This window comes from Sphaerodactylus townsendi, linkage group LG06 (assembly GCF_021028975.2).
Source record: "Sphaerodactylus townsendi isolate TG3544 linkage group LG06, MPM_Stown_v2.3, whole genome shotgun sequence".
NCBI classification, from domain to species: domain Eukaryota; kingdom Metazoa; phylum Chordata; class Lepidosauria; order Squamata; family Sphaerodactylidae; genus Sphaerodactylus; species Sphaerodactylus townsendi.
The window spans coordinates 129,803,957-129,830,781 of NC_059430.1; the positions used below are offsets into that span (position 1 = coordinate 129,803,957).

Here is a 26,825-nt window from a genome sequence, read left to right on the forward strand (position 1 = left end):
AGGAAGCTTTTAATTCCGTGCCCCTTATCCATTTTTGACATTTTGGTACTTAATTCCTTTTGGAGGGGAGGCTCTTTGTGAATTTCCCGTTTTCTTTGTTCACCCTTTGGAACAGGAAGTCAGCTAGAGGGGTTGGAAAACTGGTTTTGCCAACTTCAAAAGACCAAATTGTACAGTATGTGAGAGATCTAGAACTGGATTGCCCCAAGCAGGGCACGTATTGGCTTTCTCTCTCTTTCTGTAATATAATTTAGATTGGAAAAAACACAGCATATCCAAAAAAACGAGACGTTCCATATAAAGTATGTTCTGGCTCACATAGACCAGTAACCTAAATTTATTTATTTTTTGAAAAAAAACTTGTTTCCAGTTTGCCAAGTTTCCCTTCCTGGTCACCTTGAGGGTGAGTTATCTCCAGCGACTACAGGACTGACCGTATGCAGACGTGAGGGTACACTGCTCTGGGTGATGCATTCTCCTCAAAACCTGTGCAGCCAAAGCTTGCAGACAGTCACCAAGGGCAGCCCCACGCACGACACACACATCTGTCAGATGTCTCTTCCAAAAGTATTTTGCGGCCCCTCGTGTTTTGGAACACTAGTGATGTTTTTCTGAGTTCTCTGGGCCACCGGAAAGAAGTTGGGAGTCAGCAGCAGTTCTGGGTGCCCGGAAGAGCCAGCTGGGCCTCAGGCAAATCCCCGGCCTCGTCTTCTGTCTTCATCCTGACAGGGAAATTCCAGTAAGATTTCCCGCCCAGGGGAGTCCGGTGTAAGTCTGTTGCAATGGGGGGAACATTCTCTGCTGCGTGGCTCAGGGGCCAAGGGCCGTGGTCCTTTTTGCGGCGGCTGCTGCCGCTGCTGTTCCGGCTGCGGCAAGATGTCCACAGGCTGCGGCTCTGACCCTGCTTCTCAAGCAAACTGGCACCCAGCTGGCACCTCTGCCACTTCCTCTGGATCTCGGACTGGACCTGGAAGGGGAAGGGCAAGAAGAGGCAAGTGAGAGGTGCCAATCGAGTGGAAGGACAGGGGGCAAAAGGCCACCTCCGTAGCCTCTGCTTTGCACCCCAGATGTCAATGATGCAGCATAGGGGCAGGTGTGCCATCCAGGTAAGCTAGGTGAACGTGTAGTGCTGTGCATTTCCAAGGGGTCCCTCCAGGCAGAAGGAGGGGGCTCTATTCAGTGGTGGGATCCTAAAATTTTAGTAACAGATGGCCGGGCATTCCGGGGGCGGGGCATTAATAATTTCTCTGTTACTGTAAGAAACTCTTGCTGTAAAAAAAGTTCCTAATTTCCAGCTGGTATCTTTCTGTCCATAATTTAAACTCATTCTAGCAAGTCCTATCGTCTACTGCCAACAGAAACAACAACTTCTCCTCTAATTGACTGCCTGTCGAATACTTAATACTTTCAAATACTTAATTTTGTTTCTAGAAATCAAAAGAAGGATGCTTTCCTTAAACAAGGAACTTTACCATATTTCTAAAACATGTTTTAAAAACAGCCCAACAGGGAGAATGATCCCGTTTTCTACCTTCGCTAACCAGCCACATAGGAAACAACAGGACTTTGTGATTTTTGTACCTAATGGAATTTCTAACGGAAAAGCAGACCCAATTAGTGACCCCCTCTCGGCACACACAAATAATTAGTAACCCACTCGCGGGAATGGGTGAGAACCTGCTGGATCCCACCTCTGGCTCTATTCCTGCTTTGGGCTCTAAAGGGTTTTCTCTTTGAATGTAGCAGAAGTTAAATGGTGAAGGTAAGAACATAAGAACAAGCCAGCTGGATCAGACCAGAGTCCATCTAGTCCAGCTCTCTGCTACTCGCAGTGGCCCACCAGGTGCCTTTGGGAGCTCACATGCAGGAGGTGAAAGCAAGGGCCTTCTGCGGCTGTTGCTCCCGATCACCTGGTCTGCTAAGGCATTTGCAATCTCAGATCAAGGAGGATCAAGATTGGTAGCCACAGATCAACTTCTCCTCCATAAATCTGTCCAAGCCCCTTTTAAAGCTATCCTAATTAGTCCTAATTCTCCCCCCCCCCCAACATTTTCAATGAATGCCCCCTGGTTTTAGTATTGTGAGAAAGAGAAAAAAAATTCTCTCTGTCGACATTTTTTACCCCATGCATAATTTTATAGACTTCAATCATATCCGCCCTCAGACGCCTCCTCTCCAAACTAAAGAGTCCCAAACGCTGCAGCCTCTCCTCATAGGGAAGGTGCTCCAGTCCCTTAATCATCCTCGTTGCCCTTCTCTGCACTTTTTCTATCTCCTCAATATCCTTTTTGAGATGTGGCGACCAGAACTGGACACAGGACTCCAAGTGCGGTCGCACCACTGCTTTATATAAGGGCATGACAATTCTAGATTCAGCAGGTCCTTCTCTAGGTCCTGCCCAGATGTCTTTGAGTTCTTCTACCCCTCCCCACCCCCCGTGGGTCCAAAAAACCCGAAGCTGGCCTTTTCCAAGCAGACGTCATGAGAGGGGCAGAGATCTTCCCTAGGACCTACCTCCTTGTTGACAAAGCAGTAGAGGACGCTCACCAGTAGGCCCTGGAAGATTAAACAGTTATGACCAGTCAGGAAGGGCATCTACATGGCAAACTTGAATCAACTCAAGTGCCACCCAAGGATGTAGGTAAGGGGGGATTTCTCAGGTTCAAACCCACCCTATTGCATGTTCGAAGCTCTGCCCCCCGTTTGTGGGTTTTTTTGTATTTTAAAGTGTTTTTTCGGTTTTTGGCCTGCAGGGGGCGCATTTGTTAGGCTAGCAGCACCAAAATTTCAGGCTATCGTCAGGTGACACTCCTGATGATACCAGCCAAGTTTGGTGAAGTTTGGTTCAGGGGGTTCAAACTTATGGACCTCCAAAAGGGGTGCCCCATCCCCCATTGTTTCCAATGGGAGCTAATAGTAGATGGGGCTACCCTTTTGAGGGTCCATATCTTTGGACCCCCTGAACCAAATTTCACTAAACCTAGGTAGTATCATCAGGAGAGTCTCCTTCTGACATCACCCAGGTTTGGTGAAGGTTGGCTCAGGGGGTCCAAAGTTACGAACTCCCAAAAGGGGTGGCCCATCCCCTATTGCTTCCAATAGGAACTAATAAGATGGGGGCTACACCTTTGAAGGTCCATAACTTTGGACCCCCTGAACCAAACTTCACCAAACCTGGGTAGTATCATCAGGAGAGTCTCCTAAAGATACCCTGAAAGTTTGGTGCTGCTAGCTTAACAATTGCACCCCTGACAGCAGGAAAATTGACCCCCCCCAGATTTCTCCAGATTCTTCTTTTGAATCCAACCCCTTCGGCATGGATTTAAAGGGAGAACCTGAGGTCCCCAGATTAAACCTTGAAAGTGATGCTGTTTCAGGGCGGGGGATAATCCACCCCCAAACCGCATCCCATTCATTGTTGCTTTAACTGGGGACCCCAGATTCTCCCTTTAAGGTGGATTTAAAAGGAGAATCTGGGCTCCCTAATTTAAACACCATTGAAAGTGATGCTGTTTGGGGGTGGATTCCAGCATCACAGCAGCCCCCCATGGGGCCCCCCCGCAAACCTCAGATTTTGCACCAGGCTCCATTTTCCCTAGCTACATCTCTGCCTGGAGGGGAGGAAGAAGGGACTGCCGGCTACCAGCTGGGAGCCCAGCCGGTGGGAGGGGGACGGGGCAGGGCAGGGGAGTCTGCCATCTCTGGCCTCAGAGAGCTGCTTTTATAAGGACTGAGGCCAGGGGCGGGGCTTGGGGAGGTGTGGCCACGTCCCCAGGGGCGGGTGGGGGCGTGGCCTTGCCCCTGAACCCCCCCCCCCCATAAAAATCTATACCTACGTCACTGGTGCCACCTTATATACCTTCAGGAAGTTCTGGGAATTGCAATTGGAGGAGCAAGAATTCTGTTGATTTCTTCACCCACCCACCATTTTCCGCGATAATTTCCCAGGCAGCTGGGATGTCCACTAAACCCAAAGTGGAGAGCCCAGCATGCAACCCCGGAATTGTCACCTGGAAGGAATTGAAGAAGAGTTCAAAGGAGTATTTGATGTAGCGCAAGATACCCTGAGCTTGCTCCTCAACGACCAGTGCAAAGACCACCTCGTGGATGCCCATCAAGGGGATGAGAGTGAGCGTTGACTTGGCCAGCCTGAGGAAGGGGAAAGAAAACCAAACATGTGAGGCACACGCATCAACCTAGGGGAAAATCCCAAAGTCATCCCCCAGGCTCTTCAGACACCAAACTGACAATCTCCAGAGGCTGGGATACGCAGACACACCCAACGTCAGGGATGATAGCTCAACAGAGCAGCCATGTTCAGAGACAACGTGCCTCTGAAAGCTAATTGCTATGGCGAGTAATAATAGGAGGAAACTGGTTGTTGTGGGTTTTCCGGGTTGTGTGGCCGTGGTCTGGTGGATCTTGCTGGGTGGGGCACGCCGGGAACGTGGCCGGGCATTCAGGGGGCGGGGCATTCCTGGGCGGGGCTGTGGCGAGGACGCCGCCGCGGCGCCGGTCCTTGGGCGGGAAACGAATGCACGCAGGCGCAGGCTGCCACGCACGCCGGTGCACCTCCTGCTAGACTGCTTCCAGTTCTGCGCGCTACTGCTGAGAGGAGGGGCGTAACTAAGGCAAAAATCACGTGGCCAGATCACCCATTCGTAACCCCCTCTCGGCACACACCAATAATGAGTAACCTACTCTCAGGAACCTGTGAGAACCTGCTGGATCCCACCTCTGGTGTCATCTCAATGGCGTTGTGTCCTGCCCTCTGCTAGAAAAACGTCCCATTGGCGCAGGGATAGTTCCGTCTTTCCACACCCCACAACAGCCTCTTCCCTACCTAAATTTGTAATCCGCGTAATACATCTGTTGAGCTCGGAGTTTGGAGAACAATATCTTCATGATGCGGACGAAGATCACAAAGTTGACCTGGAAAATGGGAGTGGGGGGGGGGGAGGACATTGAAGGACCTGATTCTGCACAGCAAGGACCTCCCCCCACCCCGTAAAGGTAGTTCCCCCTCCCACCGCTGAAGCTCCCAGCCTGCATCTTGCAAACTGAAATTGGTACCTAGGCAGCGAACCAGGAACGGCCACTTTCTTTTTCAAAGGTATCAGCAGCAACCGGATGGGCTGGAGCACATTTTTCAATTTTTTCAAATTAGAGCAGGAGGGGCAGGGGCAGGGACCGCATTACCCCATATGTCCCAGCTCGACCTCTGCGCTCAGCAGAGGCCAATTTACTGGAGGCCCCTGGCCCCTCGATGACGCGGCTGGCCTCCACTCGGGCCAGGGCCTTCACAGCTCTGGCACTGGCCTGGTGGAACACTCTACCGCCTACCGTCTGGGCCCTGCGGGACCTTGGAGAATTCCGCAGGGCCTGTAAGACCGAGCTGTTCCAGAGGGCCTTTGGAGAGATCAGCCACTGAGGGTGCCCCAACCCCCCTCCCGATTGGCTCCATGGGTCCCTAATGCCATCGGGACCCATTATTCTGTTCTGGGAGGGTTAGGTAAGGGTTTTGTGGGATGCTGTTTTAGGACTTGTTGTTTTAAATTGTATGTATATGATTTTATATGAAGTTTTATATTGTGCACCACCCTGAGCCCCTCGGGGATAGGGCGGTATATTAAATAAATAAAAATCAATCAATCAATCAGTAATTGATTAATTGATTAATTGATTAATTAATAACTAATAACTAATAACTAATAACTAATAACTAATAATAATTAATGACTAATGACTAATGACTAATGACTAATGACTAATGACTAATAATTAATAATTAATAATTAATGACTAATGACTAATGACTAATGACTAATGACTAATGACTAATAATTAATAATTAATAATTAATAATTAATAATTAATAATTAATAATTAATAATTAATAATTAATAATTAATAATTAATAATTAATAATTAACAACAACAATAACAACAACAACAAGCTTCTCCTGCACCAGAATTCTCCACTGAAAAAAGGATGCCCCCCCCCCCCGGAGGCTGCTGGTTCCCCCAGAAAAGAAAAGATACAGGTATAGCGCCTGTGTGGCCAAGAGCAGCTCATGGGGAGAAATCTACATCTGGAAAAGGCAGCATGGAGAAAGGTCTTCTGGGAAAGGCCTTGGAATGCGGCTGCCGGCCTGAGGCGCCACTACTGGGCTAGGCAAGGGGGCTGAGGGCCAGCTTTGCCCATCGCAACTTACAAAGATGGCAACTAGGATGGGGCAACGGATGATCCACCAATAGCCCATGTGGTCATTCCTCTCCCAGCATCTGCAAAAGAGATATCAAGCTGTTGGCAGGTGAGACAAAAAAAGGAGAAAAGGAAACCGCTTCTTCAGTCAGAGATGGAGTTTGATCTTCCAGCCCAGTGGTTCTCAACCTTCCTGATGCTGCGACCCTTCAATACAGTTCCTCATGGTGGGATCCAGCAGGTTCTCACCAGTTCCTGAAAGTGGGTTACTAATTATTTGTGTGTGCTGAGAGGTGGTTACTAATTGGGTCCGCTTTTCCGTCTCCACGCCCTCGCCTCCCCGAGAGGCATCCTGCCTTTGAACGTGAAGGTTCCATATAGCAATTGCGACTAATAATGTAACTCCCTGAACTGGGTTAATCCCTTCCAGGTACTGTAGTTCATGGATTCTCAGCCTTTCGTACCTTTCGCAACACAGTCCCCATTCTCATATCCAGCCCCCTGACCACTTACAGGCAATTTGATTGGTCAACACTGCCTGGAAACTCGTGGAGCAAAGCTGGGACCAGTCACTTGAACAGTCCAAATGGCGCGTGACCCAGAACCACATTCAGGCACAGAACAGAACAGCATCTGTTGTCAGCAGGAAGTCCAAAGCCATGGTTTGGTCTCAGGCCTGGTATGAATACCCAAGACATTGTGCGTGGTCTGATTTGGGGCGAATGTGCGCTTCTGCGACTGGAAAGACTCCAGCTCAAATCCCTACTCGGCCATAACTGGTAGCCTTGGTTTAGTCACTCTCTCTCGGCTAGGTTGTCAGTCATGAGGACTAATTGGAAGACGAGAGAACCGTGTAGTGGTCTGTTGTGGTCTGTTTGGACGCAGGGAGTTGTTTGGGGCTTACTAAATGTCTTCTCGTAAACCTTCTGTATCAACTTGCTTAGCTCAATGTCTCCCTCTAAAGGGAGGATTTGGAATTGACCGGGAGGGTGGTGTCCTTTTTAGAAATAGTATTCTCACAATACTAGAACCAGGGGGCATGCATTAAAAATGCTGGGGGGAAGAATTAGGACTAATAAAAGGAAACACTTCTTCGCGCAACGTGCGATTGGTGTTTGGAATATGCTGCCACAGGAGGTGGTGATGGCCACTAACCCGGATAGCTTTAAAAGGGGCTTGGACAGATTTATGGAGGAGAAGTCGATTTATGGCTACCAATCTTGATCCTCTTTGATCTGAGATTGCAAATGCCTTTACAGTCCAGGTGCTCGGGAGCAACAGCCGCAGAAGGCCCTTGCTTTCACCTCCTGCATGTGAGCTCCCAAAGGCACCTGGTGGGCCACTGCGAGTAGCAGAGAGCTGGACTAGATGGACTCTGGTCTGATCCAGCAGGCTCTTCCTTATGTTCTTAAGGCCCTTGCTTTCACCTCCTGCATGTGAGCTCCCAAAGGCACCTGGTGGGCCACTGCGAGTAGCAGAGAGCTGGACTAGATGGACTCTGGTCTGATCCAGCAGGCTCTTCCTTATGTTCTTAAGGCCCTTGCTTTCACATCCTGCAGGTGAGCTCCCAAAGGCACCTGGTGGGCCACTGAGAGTAGCAGAGAGCTGGACTAGATGGACTCTGGTCTGATTCAGCTGGCTTGTTCTTATGTTCTTAAATAGGTTTAGGAATAGACCTTTCAAAAAACAGACTCTTTCAATTGCTTCCTTCCATTTCGCCATGAATAGCTGGAATGTGAGTTCTGATAAACAGAAGCCCATTTCCTCATCCCAATTTTGTTCGGCTGGACTCTCAGAGAAGCAAACCCCCCCACCCCAGTGACAATAATATTGTAATACCAGCGACTAAAGTATGGGTAGAAGGTTTTTGCCAGTTAGACTTACTCGTTGTTTTCATAGAGGTATCTCACAATCACCCAAGGGATGACAAACAGGATTGGGGTCCCTGCACACAGTCAGAAAGAAATAAAGAAATTAGCAAGTCTCTCTGGCCATACCTGGGTCGGGAAGCACAACGGCTCCTTTCGTTTGGACCCCGGATAGCCCCCAACATTCGTTTTGGGCTCTCTGCAGAGCAAGCTTTGCCAGGAGGCAATAGGCCTTTGAACACACACCTTGTCTGCATTTCCAAAGGCTACCCTCCAAAGCAGTTTGCGAACAAGTTAAGGATGCTAGAGTACACAGTGAACTATAGATTTATAACTGGCGGGATTTCTTTTGAATGCATAACAGCCATAGATGCAGATAAATAAACCACCAGCTTTATAGATCCTCAGGCGCCTGCACAAATTCTCAATGGATTCAAAGGACGATCAATAAGCAAGTGCTTTGAACCAAGTCAGTTCATTGATCCGTCTAGTTCAGGGGTAGGGAACCTTTAACACTCAAAGAGCCATTTGGACCCATTTTCCACGGGAAAAGAAAACACTTGGAGCCGCAAATAATTTTGGACATTTAAAATAAAGATAACGCTATATATATTGGGTTTTTTTAACCTTTTACTCCGCTCATTCTGAGAAGCGCATGGATGCGCCCGCCCTGCTGCCTGCAGGGCGGGCAAGGATGGGGCCAGCGGCTCAGCTCGTGGAGCCACAGTGCAAGGACAAAAGAGCCGCATGCGGCTCTTGAGCTGCAGGTTCCCTACCCCATGTCTAGTTCAACATTGTCTTCTCTGGTTAGAGGTGGCTCTTGGGGGATTCATGGGCTCACCTCTTTCCCATCACCAGAGATCCTTTAGCTGGAGATCCACAGTAGCTGGAGAGCCATCCTGACAGTAGAGATACACCCTTCTGAATTGCGAAAAGAAGGGTGGCACCAGAGGTGGGATCCAGCAGGTTCTCACCAGTTCCCGAGAGTGGGTTACTCATTATTTGTGTGTGCCGAGAGGGGGTTACTCATTGGGTCCGCTTTTCCGTTAGAAATTCCATGAGGTCCAAAAACCATACAGTCCTGTTGTTTCCTATGTGGCTGGTTAGCGAAGGTAGAAAACGGGATCATTCTCCCTGTTGGGCTGTTTTAAAAACATGTTCTAGAAATATGGTAAAGTTCCTGGTTTAAGGAAAGTCTCCTTCTTTTGATTTCTAGAAACAAAATTAAGCATTTGAAAGTATTAAGTATTTGACAGGCAGTCAATGAGAGGAGAAGTCGTTGTTTCTGTTGGCAGCAGATGATAGGACTTGCTATAATGAGCTTAAATTATGGACAGAAAGATACCAGCTGGAAATTAGGAACTTTTTTGTTTACAGTAAGAGTTTTTTACAGTAACAGAGAAATTATTAATGCCCCGCCCCCAGAATGCCCGGCCATGCCCCCGTCGTGCCCCGCCCAGCCCCATTGGCGCTACGCCACTGTTTGAATCCCACCACCATGGGAACCTGTTACTAAAATTTTAGGATCCCACCACTGGGTGGCACGCTGTTTAGGATTTCTCAGAAAGCCCAGGTTTTCGGCACGAAAAGCAGGGGGTTTGGCCGTAAACCATAGCTAGGTTTGCCAGCCTCCCAGTGGGCCCTGGAAATCCTCGAGAATTACAACTGATCTCCCAGCTACTAAGATCAGTTCCCCCGGAGAAACCGGAAGGGGGACTCGACAGCATCATACCGTGAAGAGATCCCGCCCCTCCTTAAACTCCTCCCCTTCCCAGGCTCCACCCACAACTTCCAGGAATTGCACAATGCAGAGTTGGTAACCCTTGGCCTTCCCCAGGGCCCCTTCCGCACACGCAAAATAATGCGTTTTCAAACCACTTTCACAACTGTTTGCAAGTGGACTTTGCTATTCCGCACAGCTTCAAAGAGCACTGAAAGCAGTTTGAAAGTGCATTATTCTGCATGTGCGGAATGAGCCCAGGTGTATTTTTAATACTATTTATTAGTACAGCAGCCTGTTCATAGAAAATTACTTTATGTATTGTCAAAGGCTTTCATGGCCAGAATCAGCGGGGTGTTGTGGTTTTTCCGGGCCATGTGGCCGTGATCTGGAGTTTTTTGCTCCTAACATTTCACCAATGGGTGAAACATTAGGAACAAACCCTCCCAGACCACGGCTACACAGCCTGGAAAAACCACAACAGCCAGAATTATTTTAGTTTATGGATAAGCACATCAGTGGTGGGATCCAAAAAATTTAGTAACAGGTTCCCATGGTGGTGGGATTCAAACTGTGGTGTAGCGCCAATGGGGCTGGGCAGGGCACGACGGGGGCGTGGCCAGGCATTCCGGGGGCGGGGCATTAATAATTTCTCTGTTACTGTAAGAAACTCTTACTGTAAAAAAAAGTTCCTAATTTCCAGCTGGTATCTTTCTGTCCATAATTTAAACTCATTATAGCAAGTCCTATTGTCTACTGCCAACAGAAACAACTACTTCTCCTCTCATTGACTGCCTGTCAAATACTTAATACTTTCAAATACTTCATTTTGTTTCTAGAAATCAAAAGAAGGAGACTTTCCTTAAACAAGGAACTTTGCCATATTTCTAAAACATGTTTTTAAAACAGCCCAACAGGGAGAATTATCCCGTTTTCTACCTTCGCTAACCAGCCACGTAGGAAACAACAGGACTTTATGATTTTGGGACCTAATGGAATTTCTAACGGAAAAGCAGACCCAATGAGTAACCCCCTCTCGGCACACACAAATAATGAGTAACCCACTCTCGGGAACTGGTGAGAACCTGCTGGATCCCACCTCTGCACCCAGGTTAGAAGATGACAACAATACTCGATGTTTGTGCCTTAAGTAGATCCTATTTGGGCAGTGAAACATAGTGTACGCCAGCGTTTTCCCTTGTGCGCTTGCTCTGCATACCTTATGGCTAACTCCTCCCTCGCCCCCTCGGTTGAACCCTGCAACCCATCCGCAAGAGACTGGCAACCCACCTTTGAGTCACGAGCCACGGACAGAAGCACCCACTAACGGTGCCCTGTATCCCACCCCTGCTAGTTTGCACCCGAGGCCGACTCACCCCAGCCAAGAAGCAAATATCTGGGGAAGTAGCTCTCCTCTGAGAAGGTCATCAGCCCCAACAGGTTATGGAGATAAAGCCCTTCCACTAGGAGCCAGCAATAATTGGCGCCGACGCAGTACTGAGTCAGGGTCTGTGCCACCCGGCAGCTGGCAGCGGCCTGAATTGCCAGAGGAAAAAAGAAGAAGAAGAAGAGGAGGAGGAGGAGGAGTTTGGATTTATATCCCCCCTTTCTCTCCTGTAAGGAGACTCAAAGGGGCTTACAAACTCCTTGCCCTTCCCCCCCCAACAAACACCCTGTGAGGTGGGTGGGACTGAGAGAGCTCCGAGAAGCTGTGACGAGCCCAAGGTCACCCAGCTGGCGTGTGTGGGAGTGCACAGGTTAATCTGAATTCCCCAGATCAGCCTCCACAGCTCAAGCGGCAGAGCGGGGAATCAAACCCGGTTCCTCCAGATCAGAATGCACCTGCTCTTTACCACTGCGCCACTGCTGAGAGAGAGAAGGAGCTGAATCCATATGCCGCCCACCACCTTCCGCTCTGCCTAGTCCCTGGGGGACCTCTTCTGCATGCTCCCCCCAAATTGCAATGGGATAGCTTAGCTCCCCCTCCCCAAAGGGCGGTGGTAGGTACCTGTTCCATAGGAAACTGGGAGATATCGTCTTCGGTCTGCACATTCTTGGGGAAGCGCAGCCACAGGAAGCTGTCCCGGGCCAGGATGGAGACAGCCCGCAGCATGAGCGAAAGGAAAAGGTTCATGTGGATATAATTGCGGATGCATCTAAGTTTTCTGCAGGGGGAGGGAAACAATGGGGGAGAAGTCATCTCAGTCCCAGGGCTGCATACCTGTCTGCTCATGATCCCACGCAGACGCCCAGCTTAATTTCAGCCTAAAACATTGATGCACCAGGAGTCTGCAACCTGCGGCTCTCCAGATGTTCATGGACTACAATTCCCATCAGCCCCTGCCAGCATGGCCAATTGGATGGAAATTGTAGTCCATGGACATCTGGAGCACCATAGGTTGGCCACCCCTATTCTAGGTGAACGAAGGAGATGTGCTTGAATGACAGCGCTACCTGACAGCCTCTCGCTACCTGACACCCCATGACCTAGAGCAGTGGTGGCCAACCTTTGGCACTCCAGATGTTATAGACTACAATTCCCATCAGCCTCTTCCAGCATGGCCAATTGGCACTTCAGATGTTCATGGACTACGATTCCCACCAGCCAGCATGGCCAATTGGCACTTCAGATGTTCATGGACTACAATTCCCATCAATTGGCCATGCTGGCAGGGGCTGATGGGATTTGTAGTCCATGAACATCTGGAAAGCCGCAGGTTGCAGACCCCTGCACTAGAGCAAGGGTGGTCCAACTCTGGCGACTGGCGCTCCAGATAGTCATGGACTACAATTCCCACCAGCCCATGCCAGCATGGCCAATTGGCACTTCAGATGTTCATGGACTACAATTCCCATCAGCCCCTGTCAGCATGGCCAATTGGCACTTCAGATGTTCATGGACTACAATTCCCATCAGCCCCTGCCAGCATGGCCAATTGGCACTTCAGATGTTCATGGACTACAATTCCCATCAGCCCCTGCCAGCATGGCCAATTGGCACTTCAGATGTTCATGGACTACAATTCCCATCAGCCCCTGCCAGCATGGCCAATTGGCACTTCAGATGTTCATGGACTACAATTCCCATCAGCCCCTGCCAGCATGGCCAATTGGCACTTCAGATGTTCATGGACTACAATTCCCATCAATTGGCCATGCTGGCAGGGGCTGATGAAATTTGTAGTCCATGAACATCTGGAAAGCCGCAGGTTGCAGACCCCTGCACTAGAGCAAGGGTGGTCCAACTCTGGCGACTGGCGCTCCAGATATTCATGGACTACAATTCCCACCAGCCCCTGCCAGCATGGCCAATTGGCACTTCAGATGTTCATGGACTACAAATCCCATCAGCCCCTGCCAGCATGGCCAATTGGCACTTCAGATGTTCATGGACTACAATTCCCATCAATTGGCCATGCTGGCAGGGGCTGATGGGATTTTGTAGTCCATGAACATCTGGAGAACCGCAGGTTGCAGACCCCGCACTAGAGCAAGGGCGGTCCAACTCTGGCAACTAACGCTCCAGATATTCATGGACTACGATTCCCACCAGCCCCTGCCAGCATGGCCAATTGGCCATTAGGTTGTTGAACAACAACTTGCTACACTGAAATGCATTTTGTGATTAATGCTTCAGCCCAACGATCCTCACACTTGTGGAAGCAGAACTTGCTTCTAAACCAGTGGTGGCGAACCTATGGCATGGGTGCCAGAGGTGGCACTCAGAGCCCTCTCTGTGAGCACGTGCAAATAGAGTCGCCCCCACCCACCACCCACATCTAGATTAGCCTGGGCCGCTGGGCTCGATTATTAGCATTGAACCTAAGATCTAGTTTTGGGGTAGCAGTGTACGTAACCCTGATAATCGCTGTTAAACCCCACTCACTTTCATGCGAAGAACTAAAGCGAGATCCTTTACCTGGAAGTAAGCTCAGTTACTGGCAATGGGGCTTGCTTCTGAGTAAACCCCCCTAGGGTCGTGATTCACCCATTGGAAGAGTTTCACAGTTGTTCAAAGCAGAGCCACCGACTACCATGACGCTTACTCCCGAGTAACGCATGCCTCGGAGCCAACTTTTTTTTTATAAACTAAAACCTCAGTATTCAGGTTAAATTGCCGTGTTGGCAACTTTGTGATAAACAAGTGGGTTTTGGGTGGCAATTTGGGCACTCGGTCTCGAAAAGGTTCGCCATCACTGTTCTAAACTCTACATTTTCTGGGATGCACTTGGAAAGGACCCCCGCTTGCTTTTTGCCTCCCCCTAAAATGGGGGAGTCGGTTAACACTTGATAATTTGATTTTTTTCCCCATGCATCTCACTTCCATTTGGTGCACTGCACACACAAAAAAAATGGATGTTGGTCGTTGAACCTTCCATCCCCAACCCTCACTGATCCTCTTTCTCTTCCTGGCCTCCACGATCCACCAGCAAGGAAGAGAAAGAAGAGTTTGGATTTATGCAGAGGTGGGACCCAGCAGGTTCTCACCAGTTCCCGAGAGCTAGTTACTAATTACTTGTGTGTGCCGAGAGAACTAAGGGTCAGCTTTTCCGTTCGAAATTCACCAGGGTCTGTAAAACATACAGTCCTGTTGTTTCAGGAAGGAGCGAACGTAGAAAACGGATTTTCGTTTAAGTTGGGCTGTTTAAAAAAAAACATGTTCTAGAAATATGGTAAAGTTCCTTGTTTAAGGAAAGTCTCCTTCTTTTGATTTCTAGAAACAAAATTAAGTATTTGAAAGTATTAAGTATTTGACAGGCAGTCAATTAGAGGAGAGGTAGTTGTTTCTGTTGGCAGAAGACGATAGGACTTGCTAGAATGAGTTTAAATTATGGACAGAAAGATACCAGCTGGAAATTAGGAACTTGTTTTTTACAGTAAGAGCTTTTTACAGTAACAGAGAAATTATTAATGCCCAGCCCCCGGAATGCCCGACCACGCCCCCATCGTGCCCCGCCCATCCCCATTGGCGCTACGCCACTGTTGGAATCCCACCATCATGGGAACCTGTTACTAAAATGTTTCGAACCCACCACTGGATTTATACCCCCACCTTTCTCTCCTGTAAGGAGACTCTGGGCGGCTTAGAAACTCCTTTCCCTTCTCCCTACAGCAGACACCGTGTGAGTCAAGTGGGGCGGAGAGAATTCTGAAAGAACTGTGACTGACCCAAGCTCACCCAGCAGGCTTCATCTGGAGATGCAGAGAAACAAATCCGGTTCACCAGATAAGCGTCTGCCACTCATGTGCAGGAGGTGTGGGGAATCAAACCCAGTCCTCCAGGTTAAGAGTCCACTGCTCTTAACCACTGCGCCACGCTGGCTCTCAACCCACAAAGGTCCCAAGTCACATTCTCAGAACCACAAGTCACATTCTGAGAACCACAAGTATAGTCATGGGCTTTAAGCAGTGGTGGGATCCAAAAATTTTAGTAACAGGTTCCCATGGTGGTGGGATTCAAACAGTGGTGTAACGCCAATGGGGCTGGGCGGGGCACGACGGGGGCGTGGCCGGGCATTCTGGGGGCGAGGCATTAATAATTTCTCTGTTACTGTAAAAACTCTTACTGTAAAAAAAGTTCCCAATTTCCAGCTGGTATCTTTCTGTCCATAATTTAAACTTTAAGCCCTTGGCAAGTGCCAACAGAAACAACGACTTCTCCTCTAATTGACTGCCTGTCAAATACTTGATACTTTCAGATACTTAATTTTGTTTCTAGAAATCAAAAGGAGGATACTTTCCTTAAACAAGGAACTTTACCATATTTCTAAAACATGTTTTTAAAACAGCCCAACAGGGAGAATGATCCCGTTTTCTACCTTCGCTAACCAGCCACATAGGAAACAACAGGACTTTGTGATTTTTGGACCTAATGGAATTTCTAACGGAAAAGCAGACCCAATTAGTAGCCCCCTCTCGGCACACACAAATAATGAGTAACCCACTCTCGGGAGCTGGTGAGAACCTGCTGGATCCCACCTCTGGCTTTAAGGAACAGAGAAAGAAATAGTTCTGTGGAGGGTCTCTCTTGGCAGGAGACCGCTTCTGTGATTAATGTGGTTCTCTCTCTCCTATCTCTCCATGTAGCTAGCTTTCCCCCAATTTGATATCTGATTGCTGGGAAATTCATCTCCCTCCATTACCTGAAAGACAACAGCAATAGCAGAGCCCCCACCAGAGCTATCAGGGAAGAAGAGTAGCCCACCGTGTACATCAGCCGCAATTGCTCCAGAATCCACAAGTGGTTCTGGAAGAAAAAAAGAAACAAGAGACCATCAATCAAAGGGGAACTTCAGCTCGGGCAATGACGTGTTATTTCACTTTTTCCAAGTGGGTCTAACCAGGTGCCCATCCTTGTACTGCTGTCGTATGATTTGGAAAGAAAAAAGTCTACAAGTGCAGGATTTCTGCATGTGTGGAATAGAGGGAGGGAGGACTCTCAGCTTTTCCTCGGGCAATGACGCCTCTGTTATTGGCTGAATTTTTCCAGCGGTCTAACCAGGTGCCCATCTTGCATTGCCGTATGATTTGGAAAGAAAAAAGTCTACAAGTCAGGGTTTCTCAGTGCATAGAGGGTGGCGATCTCCTTATATCTCCGATAAAGGTTATGGCCTATCGTGTTCTCGCCAGCATGGCCAATTGGCCATGCTGGCAGGGCCTGATGGGAATTGTAGTCCATAACATCTGGAGTGCCAAAGGTTCGCCACCATGGGCATAGGATTTGCTAGTCTGTGGTTTGGCCCAAGCGGCCTCTAGGAGGCGGAAAAACTGCTCGCATCCAGCAATGAGGAAAAATAATCCAATTTTGTTGTCAGACTGAGGACAGTTCTATGATACACGAAGAAGGAGGAAATACAGCTGTTAACCAAGTTGAGGCTTTTAAAAAACTGCCTTCTGACAGACAGTCATTCAAGCACTGAAGTAAAGATGGCTGTAACCAAAACATAGCTGCCTTTCTAAGACAACAAAGGGAATACGAGTGGATCTGTATTCTAAGACAACAAAGGGAATACGAGTGGATCTGGAGTCCCTCGGTTAGTGGACCTACCTCGAAGGGAAGTTCTTCCTGGATGGCCTCACACTGGGAATGATCCCGCCAAGGGTGGCCGGATTCATCCACTATCCACTGTCCGTCAGGGCCGCATTTCTGGAACACAAAGCCCTCTCGTACTGCAGGGGAGCCAGAGAAAGGGGACAAAGTGAGTGTGGTCGCCCCGCAGACATCAGGACTCATTCCTAAGAACCTCAGAAGAGCTCAGCAGGAACAGACCAGCGGTCCAGCTGGGTCTGGCATACAGTTTCCCACAGTCGCTAGGAAGCAAGCCATAGTTGAGGGCAGCAATGGTTGAGGGCATGGTTGAAGGCAGCACTGGTGTCCAACTTGGCTGTTTTCCCTTCCCCCTCCCTTCCCTTCCCTTTCCCTCCTTGTCTGTCTGTCTGTCTGTCTGTCTGTCTGTCTGTCTTTTTCTTTCTTTCTTTCTTTCTTTCTTTCTTTCTTTCTTTCTTTCTTTCTTTCTTTCTTTCTTTCTTTCTTTCTGTCTTTCTGTCTGTCTGTCTGTCTCTTTCTTTCTTTCTCTCTTTCTCTCTTTCTCTCTTTCTTTCTTTCTTTCTTTCTTTCTTTCTTTCTTTCTTTCTTTCTTTCTTTCTTTCTTTCTTTCTTTCTTTCTTTGTGACACTAAGTACTTTTATCAATTCCTAATTTATTTCCTCCTCCTGGCTGGCTTCCTGTCTATTAGTTTCTGGGACGCTGAGACATTAGCATTATAATCTGAATTGATTTTATTATTGTAGATTTGTCTGTTGTGAGCCACCCTGTACCCATCAACAGGGAAGAGTAGCCAATACATCAAATTAACAAATAAAGATGGTAGCCCTCCCCAGTTCTTATTGCAGGAGAGGTTATGACAGAGAGGCCGTCGACCCAGCATTTAGAGTACTGGGATGAAGAGTTAGCAAGGATTGAACTGGGGTCATAAGAGGTGTTCAGAAGACGGCTTTCTAATTTCTTGAAGGTGGGTATTTTCTTCTGTCCCACAATGACGACTTGTCAGACAGGTTTTTTGCAGCTTCTTTCAAAAACCTGCAAACCTATTTGACCAGAGACTGAAAACGAAAGAATGAAATGTTTAATTTAGGGCAAAGCTAACTCTTGTTTACTGGCCCTGATTACATTTCTAGACTGGACAATGTAAATTACTGCCAATTAGTTATTAATTATTAGTCTAGTGCAGGGGTGGGCAATTATTTTTTCCATGGGGCCGCATAAGAAACAGAAAATGTTGTGGAGGGCCGGGCCAAAAGGCAGGGGGGCGAGGCACTTTTGAAAGCCCTGCAGAAGCCGGCAGCCTAGGCAACCGGCTTCTGCGGGGCTTTCAAAGACACCTCGCTCCTCAGCACGGCAGGGGGGCCAGTCAGGGTCATCCGGTGGGCCGGATGTGGCCCGTGGGCCGTATAATGCCCAAGTCTGGTCTAGTGCCACAAGGCACTGATTACATTTTAAGACTCAAAAAGGGCCATCAGAGGTGTTTACCCCACAGGCAATATATCCTGGGATAAGGAAGTGAACCATCCCGGTTTGGCCATGAATTCTACATGGCCTCCGGGCCTAAATTGGGCCCGCCCTGCGAGATTTGCCTTATCCTGTGGCTTTTGTAAAACGATGACATTTGAAAAAGCCTGTGCCACTCCCAATCCCATGCAAACACCATGGGAGACGGGCCGGTTTATTTTTCCAGTTTCACCACCTGCTCTCTCCACCCCTTCGCTGCAGCCAATCAGAATGTCGGAAAAAACGGAATCTGCGAAGTTACGTAAACTTATGCAAATTACGTAAACGTTCATGTGGAAAATGAAAATACTAGTGCATAATTCACCGGAGTTCTTCCTCCTGGTTGGAACGCGCTGATGGGCAGCCGTGCGAAGGGAGAAACCGGGATAAAAACACCCTGGGCTATATGATCCCAGGTCTATCCCAGGATATTTTGTCTGTGGGGAAAACGCCAGAGAGAGGAATTCAAATCAGGGTGGCATGTTGGAGGTCGGGAGGAGGTGCAACTGTGCTCCGTCCTTGGGGTTTCTGATTCTGTCATTACATTCACATCCCTGCACTCAGGACAAGGCGAGAAGCAATTGCTCCCCCCTCTTTTTTAACATCAAATTTAAAATCAATCACATGGCAGATTATTTGAGTTTACTTCAGGAGCCCAAGCATAGATGGATAATCACTAGGGCTCGTTGTAACTCCTTCCCTTGCTCTATGTTACAAGGAAGATTCCGAAAAATCGACCTGCAAGAGCGGAACTGTCCTCATTGTATCACAGCGATTCAAACCATGGAACATATATTGCTCGACTGCCCAAATACGAGGGATCTAGGACCAGACTTTTTGCTCTTTGTCCTGTAATCTTTAATGAATACTCTGCTGTGGGGAAGATTACATTTCTACTAAACAATTCTGCCTCCGAGATTTTAACTTTTGTAGCTAGGCTCCTTATGGAAACTTTGAAATGATGACCTGCAATGGTTCTCATGTATGGAATACTTGTTTGGACAATGTTGGCTGTTATATGGATTCTATGCCTAATAAAGGTTTATGTACATATGCTTCACGCCAGAGGTGGAATTCCATCCGAGATCTTCAGAGGACAGTTACCTTGCTGGTGCCACGGGAGGTACCACGGGCAGGGAACCCTGGCAGAGGTGTTGGGGTGAGTATCGCTCCAGCAGGCATACATATCAAATGTACGATTGCACACCACGCCTGGAAACAGAGAGGGGAAAAAGAGAGCTGATTTCCCTCCGTCATGGAGAAACAGTGTGCTGACTTCTGCCCATTATTCAGATGCACAGATATAACAAGTAAAGAAAGGAAGAAGAAGAAGAAGAGTTTGGATTTCTATCCCCCCTTTCTCTCCTGCAGGAGATTCAAAGGGGCTTACAATCTCCTTGCCCTTCCCCCCTCACAACAAACACCCTGTGAGGTAGGCGGGGCTGAGAGAGCTCCGAGAAGCTGTGACTAGCCCAAGGTCACCCAGCTGGCGTGTGTGGGAGTGCACAGGCTAATCTGAATTCCCCAGATAAGCCTCCACAGCTCAGGCGGCAGAGCTGGGAATCAAACCCGGTTCCTCCAGATAAGATACATGAGCTCTTAACCTCCTACGCCACTGCTGCTCATTCCAGCCAGGAAGAGAGGAAAATCCTAAAAAGCTGCTTTATGGGGGAGAATGATTCACGGTGGCTCGGGGCATTAAATGACATCTGGATGAGCTGATAGAGGCACGGTTGTTACACACTTCCTTGACCAAGAGGTTCAGGGGCAGCCAGATTTGGTTAGGAATATAATGAAGGGCTGCCCAGTGGCCCTGTGTAGAGTGGCCAGTTCTAGGTTGGACTATTCCTGACCATTTGAGGGGTGGGAGGGGTTTCAGAAGGGAAGGGACTTCAGTAAAGAGGTCATGTAATATCAGCAGTGGCGTATCTACCTAGGGACAAGGGGTACCCCTTGTCCCCGGGCACCACTCTTCTGGTCACTGGGGGGCGCAGAATCGGCCCCCCACATGACCAGGAAGTCCTGCTGCCTCATCATTTTTGTGCGCTTCGACCCCTTCCCTGCCAGTCGAGGCATGCGAAAGCGAAGCAGCAGGACTTCCAGCTGCCTCCAAGTGCCCTCAACCCCACCCTGGACACCCTGGGAGCCCAGCCAGCAGAGGGAGTCTGGATGGGGAGGTGGGCACCCTAGACCTTGCCCATGTCCATGGTGACATGGGCAGGGTTGAGGGTAGTGGGGGGTGGAGCCTGGGGCATCAGGGGTGGAGCTGGGGGTGGGGGGTAGAGCCTGGGGGCATCTTGGAGACAATTTGTCTCCAGGCACCGTTTACCCATGGTACGCCTCTGAATATCAGCCACCCTCCAAGACTGCCATTTTCTCTGGGGCCCCCTTCTTCCACAAGTGAGGCAGGGCAGATGCTGGAGGCGGTCAGGGACTGGATGGTGGTGGATGGATTGAAGCTGGACAAGACCATGTTGTTCCAAAAGGATCAGGTGAAAGATTTGGGGGTCCTCCTAGACCAGGGGTAGGGAACCTGTGGCTCTCCAGATGTTCAGGAACTACAATTCCCATCAGCCTCTGTCAGCATGGCCAATTGGCCATGCTGGTAGGGGCTGATGGGAATTGTAGTTCCTGAACATCTGGAGAGCTGCAGGTTCCCTACCCCTGTCCTAGACCCACTTGGAGACTGGGAACCCTACTTCTCGCCCACCGTGGCAGCCACCAGAAAAGAGTACGTGTCTCACTTGTGGGAGGGGGCTCCTCTAGCATCTTCCAAACGCAGGCGTCCCGGTACCTCTGCCAGGACTCAACCACCTCTTTCGCCGAATATCCGAGAGCGCTCATCTGCAAAGGAGAAGCAGGTTCATGTCAACTCCGCTCACCAGAAGCTGAGAGTTACTTGCACGTTCACAGGTTTGCTGGGCTTATAATTCCCCTTGCTGATTCTCCCCTTTGTCTCTGTTGGTTGTCTCTCTGGTAAGAGATACCTTAGCATTACAAGCAGAGTGCCCAGTGCAGTGGTGGGATCCAAAAATTTTAGTAACAGGTTCCCATGGTGGTGGGATTCAAACAGTGGCGTAGCGCCAATGGGGCGTGGCGTGGCATTCTGGGGATGGGGCATTCCTGGGCGGGGCTGTGGCAAGGATGCAGCTGCTGCGTCGGTCCTTGGGCGGGAAACAAATGCGCGCAGGCGCAGGCTGCCACGCACGCCGGTGCACCTCCTGCTAGAGTGCTTCAAGTTCTGCGCGCTACTGCTGAGAGGAGGGGCGTAACTAAGGCAAAAATCACATGGCAAAATCACCCATTAGTAACCCCCTCTCGGCACACACAAATAATTAGTAACCTACTCTCGGGAACCTGTGAGAACCTGCTGGATCCCACCTCTGGCCCAGTGGCAAAGCACAGGGGAGCATAAAGAAAAGTCAAAGTCATTCTTAGTTTCTAAAGAAATAAGAGGAGTGGTTGTGGTGGGTTTTCTGGGCTGTGTGGCCGTGGTCTGGTAGATCTTGTTCCTAACGTTTCACCTACCAGACCACGTTGAATCTGGCCGTGAAAGCCTTCGATAATAAGAGGAGTATTTATTGGTGAACTCCGTTCAGGATAGAAAAGTGGAGAGAGAGGTTCTCTATCCTAATCTATCTGTCTAGATGGGGATGGAGGCAGATGGCATCCCTCTGCCCACATGGTGCAAGATGGAGAGGTAAGGAAAAGAGTGGTGTGGAGAGGACGAGGAGGAAGCAGGAAGGAAGGAAGTTCCCTAAGAGTATCAGTCTACACATCAGAGGGATAGTGTCAGCATGATAGAGAAAAGTGTCTTGACCAGAGGTGGGATCCAGCAGAGTTTCTCGCAGGTTCCCGAGAGTACGTTACTAATTATTTGTGTGTAAAAAAAAAGCTGAGAGGGGGGTTACTAATTGGTGATTTTGCCACGTGATTTTTGCCTTAGTTACGCCCCTCCTCTCAGCAGTAGCGCGCAGAACTTGAAGCAGTCTAGCAGGAGGTGCACCGGGGTGCGTGGCAGCCTGCGCCTGCGTGCATTCGTTTCCCGCCCAAGGACCGGAGCAGCGGCTGCGTCCTTGCCACAGCCCCGCCCAGGAATGCCCCGCCTCCGGAATGCCCGGCCACACCTCCGTTGTGCCCCGCCCAGCCCCATTGGCGCTACGCCACAGTTTGAATCCCACCACCATGGGAACCTGTTACTAAAATTTTTGGATCCCACCACTGGTCTTGACCCTTTCTAGCTATCTGACTGGTAAAACTCCCTCTGTGCTTGAGGCAAGAAACAGTGTACTGTCCTTCCCTTCCAACAGTCTCCAACAGCAGCCGGAACCTCAGGGAATGAAACGCAGCCTCTCCCATCTCTGTATTCGTAGCCATGTCTAGAAATGTTCTGTTCGCAAGAGCACAGCCCAAAATACCTGTCTACTCACGCTAAACTGAACAGCTATGCTTCTTCAGTCTCATGAGGGCCTCGGGTCAAGATGGCCCTTATATAAAGCAGTGGTGCGACTGCACTTGGAGTCCTGTGTTCAGTTCTGGTCGCTACATCTCAAAAAGGATATCGAAGAGATAGAAAAAGTGCCGAGAAGGGCAACGAGGATGATTGACGGACTGGAGCACCTTCCTTATGAGGAGAGGCTGCAGCGTTTGGGACTCTTTAGTTTGGAGAGGAGACGTCTGAGGGGGGATATGATTGAAGTCTATAAAATTATGCATGGGGTAGAAAATGTCGACAGAGAGAAGTTTTCCTCTCTTTCTCACAATACTAGAACCAGGGGGCATCCATTGAAAATGCTGGGGGGAAGAATTAGGACTAATAAAAGGAAACACTTCTTCACGCAACGTGTGATTGGTGTTTGGAATATGTTGCCACAGGAGGTGGTGATGGCCACTAACCTGGATAGCTTCAAAAGGGGCTTGGACAGATTGATGGAGGAGAAGTCGATCTATGGCTACCAATCTTGATCCTCTTTGATCTGAGATTGCAAATGCCTTAGCAGACCAGGTGCTCAGGAGCAGCAGCAGCAGAAGGCCATTGCTTTCACATCCTGCAGGTGAGCTCCCAAAGGCACCTGGTGGGCCACTGCGAGTAGCAGAGAGCTGGACTAGATGGACTCTGGTCTGATCCAACTGGCTTGTTCTTATGTTCTTTATTTTTAATGTATTTTTTTTAAAAAATTCTCAGCATACAAAAAATCCCCACCCCCACATACACTTCCACACCAGCCCCACATCAACACAAACCAAAAATATGAAATGCAGAAAAGAAAACTGAACACACACACAAGAATTAAAACATAACTCATGCAATAACTAGACTCAACCTGTTATAACCAACAAAACTACAAAAACACGAGGGATCTTTTTTTCATATGCGGCGTTTATGTACAGAGGCTAAATCCTTGTGGGACATGATAGCCCCAGAAATACAAAAGATATGGAAATTAACAATGGAGAAAAAGCCTCAAGTTCTGTATTGGGACTAATTCAGAGGTGGGATCCAGCAGGTTCTCACCAGTTCCCGAGAGTGGGTTACTAATTATTTGTGTGTGCCGAGAGGGGGTTACTAATTGGGTCTGCTTTTCCGTTAGAATTTCCATTAGGTCCAAAAATCATAAAGTCCTGTTGTTTCCTATGTGGCTGGTTAGCGAAGGTAGAAAACGGGATAATTCTCCCTGTTGGGCTGTTTTAAAAACATGTTCTAGAAATATGGTAAAGTTCCTGGTTTAAGGAAAGTCTCCTTCTTTTGATTTCTAGAAACAAAATTAAGTATTTGAAAGTATGAAGTATTTGACAGGCAGTCAATTAGAGGAGAAGTAGTTGTTTCTGTTGGCAGTAGACGATAGGACTTGCTATGATGAGTTTAAATCACGGACAGAAAGATACCAGCTGGAAATTAGGAACTTGTTTTTTACAGTAAGAGTTTTTTACAGTAACAGAGAAATTATTAATGCCCCACCCCGGAATGCCTGGCCACGCCCCCGTCGTGCCCCGCCCAGCCTCATTGGCGCTACGCCACTGTTTGAATCCCACCACCATGGGAACCTGTTACTAAAATTTTTGGATCTCACCACTGGACTAATTCATCTACTTTTGACAGCAAAATGGCGAACAGATAGAGCTGCAGGCAGAGGAACCCTCCATGGGGATTCTCCACAGAGGATCTCCTGCAGTACACAACATGGCGGACTGTGACACTGACAACAGTTCCATGCAGCAGGCGGGGGAAAAAGATCCATTTTGGATGGCCACACTTGTGCTCCCCTGTTCTGTAGGAACACAAAATCCCAAAATAGATTGTTTTATAGCAGTGGTGGTGAACCTATGGCACGGGTGCCAGAGGGGGCACTCAGAGCCCTCTCTGTGGGCACGCACAAACAGAGTTCCCCCCCCACACACATCTAAGCTGGCCTGGGCCGCTGGGCTCAATTATTAGCATTAAACCTGAGACCTAGTTTTGGGGAAGCAGTGTAGGTAACCCTGTTAAGCGCTGTTAAACCCCACTGATTTTCATGCGAAGAGCTAAAGCGCAATCCTTTACCTGGGAGTAAGCTCAGTTGCTGGCAGTGGGGCTTGCTTCTGAGTAAACCCTCCTAGGGTCGTTTTTCACCCGTTGGAAGAGTTGCATGGTTGCTTCAAAGCAAAGCCACCGACTACCACCAAGCTTACTCCCAAGTAACCCCTCAGAGCCAACTGTTTTTTCTAAACTTAAACCTCAGTGTTCAGGTTAAATTGCCGGCACTTTGCGATAAATAAATGGGTTTTGGGTTGCAATTTGGGCACTTGGTCTCAAAAAGGTTCGCCATCACTGTTTTATAGTGTCCTAAAGAGATTATATTTATGCGGTGTGGAATCCACCAACTTATGTAGCTTTGGCTGTACAAAAATTGGTATAGTTAAAAGGTATGTTTGATTATTGAGGAAATGTTTCCCATTTCGTGTTTTAACCTTAACCCGTTTTTGTTTGGGGCATTTCCACCTGGAGATTGGCAACCAAGCCTCTCTAAGTGAAAAGATGTTGGCAACCCAGTACCAATCAAGTAGAGGATATTGTGGCTGTGTGGACCAATGGTCTTGCTTGTATACAGCAACTTCAGAAATTCTTGGGAAGGACTCATACATCATGGAACATCTGGACAGTCACAGGTTGCAGACCCCTGGACTAAGCGAAAAGATGTTCTCTGGACTGATGTAAACCAAATGCTATGTAAAAGTGCTCTGACAATGATATTGTATCACAACCAAACTGTAACAAACTATGAGCCGTGCATGCAACTATATATTTGTGATATGTGTATATACCAGTGGTGGCGAACCTATGGCACTCCAGATGTTCATGGACTACAATTGGCCATGCTGACAGGGGCTGATGGGAATTGTAGACCATGAACATCTGGAGTGCCATAGGTTTGCCACCACTGGTATATACTGTATATGTTTTCTCTCTCAGTTAAGTAAAGTTCTCCTTATTGTTATCGCCCAGGAAAATAAACAAAATATTTTCCTGAGTCAGGTTCCCTGACTACACTGGCTCCATGCCCAGACGCGGAGACTTGTGTGGCTCAGAAGCCTCCATAAGGCTTGCAAAGGTTGTGAACGTGTGATTATGCCAATGTTATATGGTCTCCCTCTTGTTTATGCCCTTCTAGGATGTAATAAAAGCCCCTTTAGAGTTGGATTTATGATTTGCCCGCTGCTTAGGATTTTTGTTTGACTAGGTTCCCCAGTTAGCTTAAGGTTTTGTTATTGTTAATTTAGGAGATTCTTATGTGTCTGTATTGTACTGTGTTCCCTAATGTTTAAGTTTAAAAATGTTATTTTTAAGATTTGTGTTTGTCAGCAAAAGCAGTAGCCTGTAGAAGCTGATATTAAGGGACAAGGAAGTTGACTCTGGAATGCTGCTTAGGCCAACACCCAGCTGACTCCTTAACAAAGACCCCTTTGGACTTGCAAATCAAATCTGTTGGCAGCACCCAGAGGTCCCCAGCCGTTGGAAGACGTGCAGGGACCACCATTGGACAGTTTGAACTTTTCTTTGTTGCAAAGATGCGGAGCGGGAGCCTCAGGGCATTACTGAAGGAAACAGCCATCCTGTAGCAAAGAAGATAGTTAAAAGGGTGCGGAGCCAGCTCCACCTAGATTTCTGAATGGACCTTTATCGGCTTTCCCTTTCAGCAACTACTATGGTAGATCTCAAGGGACTATTGGCTTTGACAGTGGGATTTCCTCAGAATCCCATTCAAAGTTGTAATTGTACCTTCCTCTTTGTAATTAGTTGTTTTCTTTATTGCGTGTTTGGTAAAGGACTTGCCCCTTACTTCCCCTTTTCTACCTGCCCCTTTGCCCCTTTGAGGTTTGGGAATAAAAGTTCTTGCACTTGGTTGCAAGGGCGCGATTCTCCTGCCCGAGCTGTGACCACCATCTCCGAATAAATCCTTTTGCTTTGAAGATCATCGGCTTCCTGCGCCTCATTTATGTTGCTGA

The 26,825-nt window shown here is 48.4% G+C and overlaps 1 protein-coding gene across 1 annotated transcript in view; it reads right to left on the reverse strand.

Moving 5' to 3' along the window:
- Window positions 1–303: 303 nt before the first annotated feature.
- Window positions 304–26,825, reverse strand: part of GIPR (gastric inhibitory polypeptide receptor) — a 36,634-nt gene continuing 10,112 nt past the window's right edge. Inside the window, exons 3-14 of the mRNA XM_048501740.1 lie at window positions 21,086–21,185; window positions 19,446–19,553; window positions 16,842–16,963; window positions 15,937–16,040; window positions 11,802–11,958; window positions 11,170–11,329; window positions 8,090–8,150; window positions 6,216–6,285; window positions 4,844–4,932; window positions 4,011–4,149; window positions 2,515–2,556; window positions 304–967 (exon numbers count right to left, since the gene is read on the reverse strand). Of these exons, the coding sequence (XP_048357697.1) occupies window positions 647–967; window positions 2,515–2,556; window positions 4,011–4,149; window positions 4,844–4,932; window positions 6,216–6,285; window positions 8,090–8,150; window positions 11,170–11,329; window positions 11,802–11,958; window positions 15,937–16,040; window positions 16,842–16,963; window positions 19,446–19,553; window positions 21,086–21,185 (1,473 nt within the window). The 3' untranslated portion in view covers window positions 304–646. The remainder of the gene's footprint in view (window positions 968–2,514; window positions 2,557–4,010; window positions 4,150–4,843; window positions 4,933–6,215; window positions 6,286–8,089; window positions 8,151–11,169; window positions 11,330–11,801; window positions 11,959–15,936; window positions 16,041–16,841; window positions 16,964–19,445; window positions 19,554–21,085; window positions 21,186–26,825) is intronic.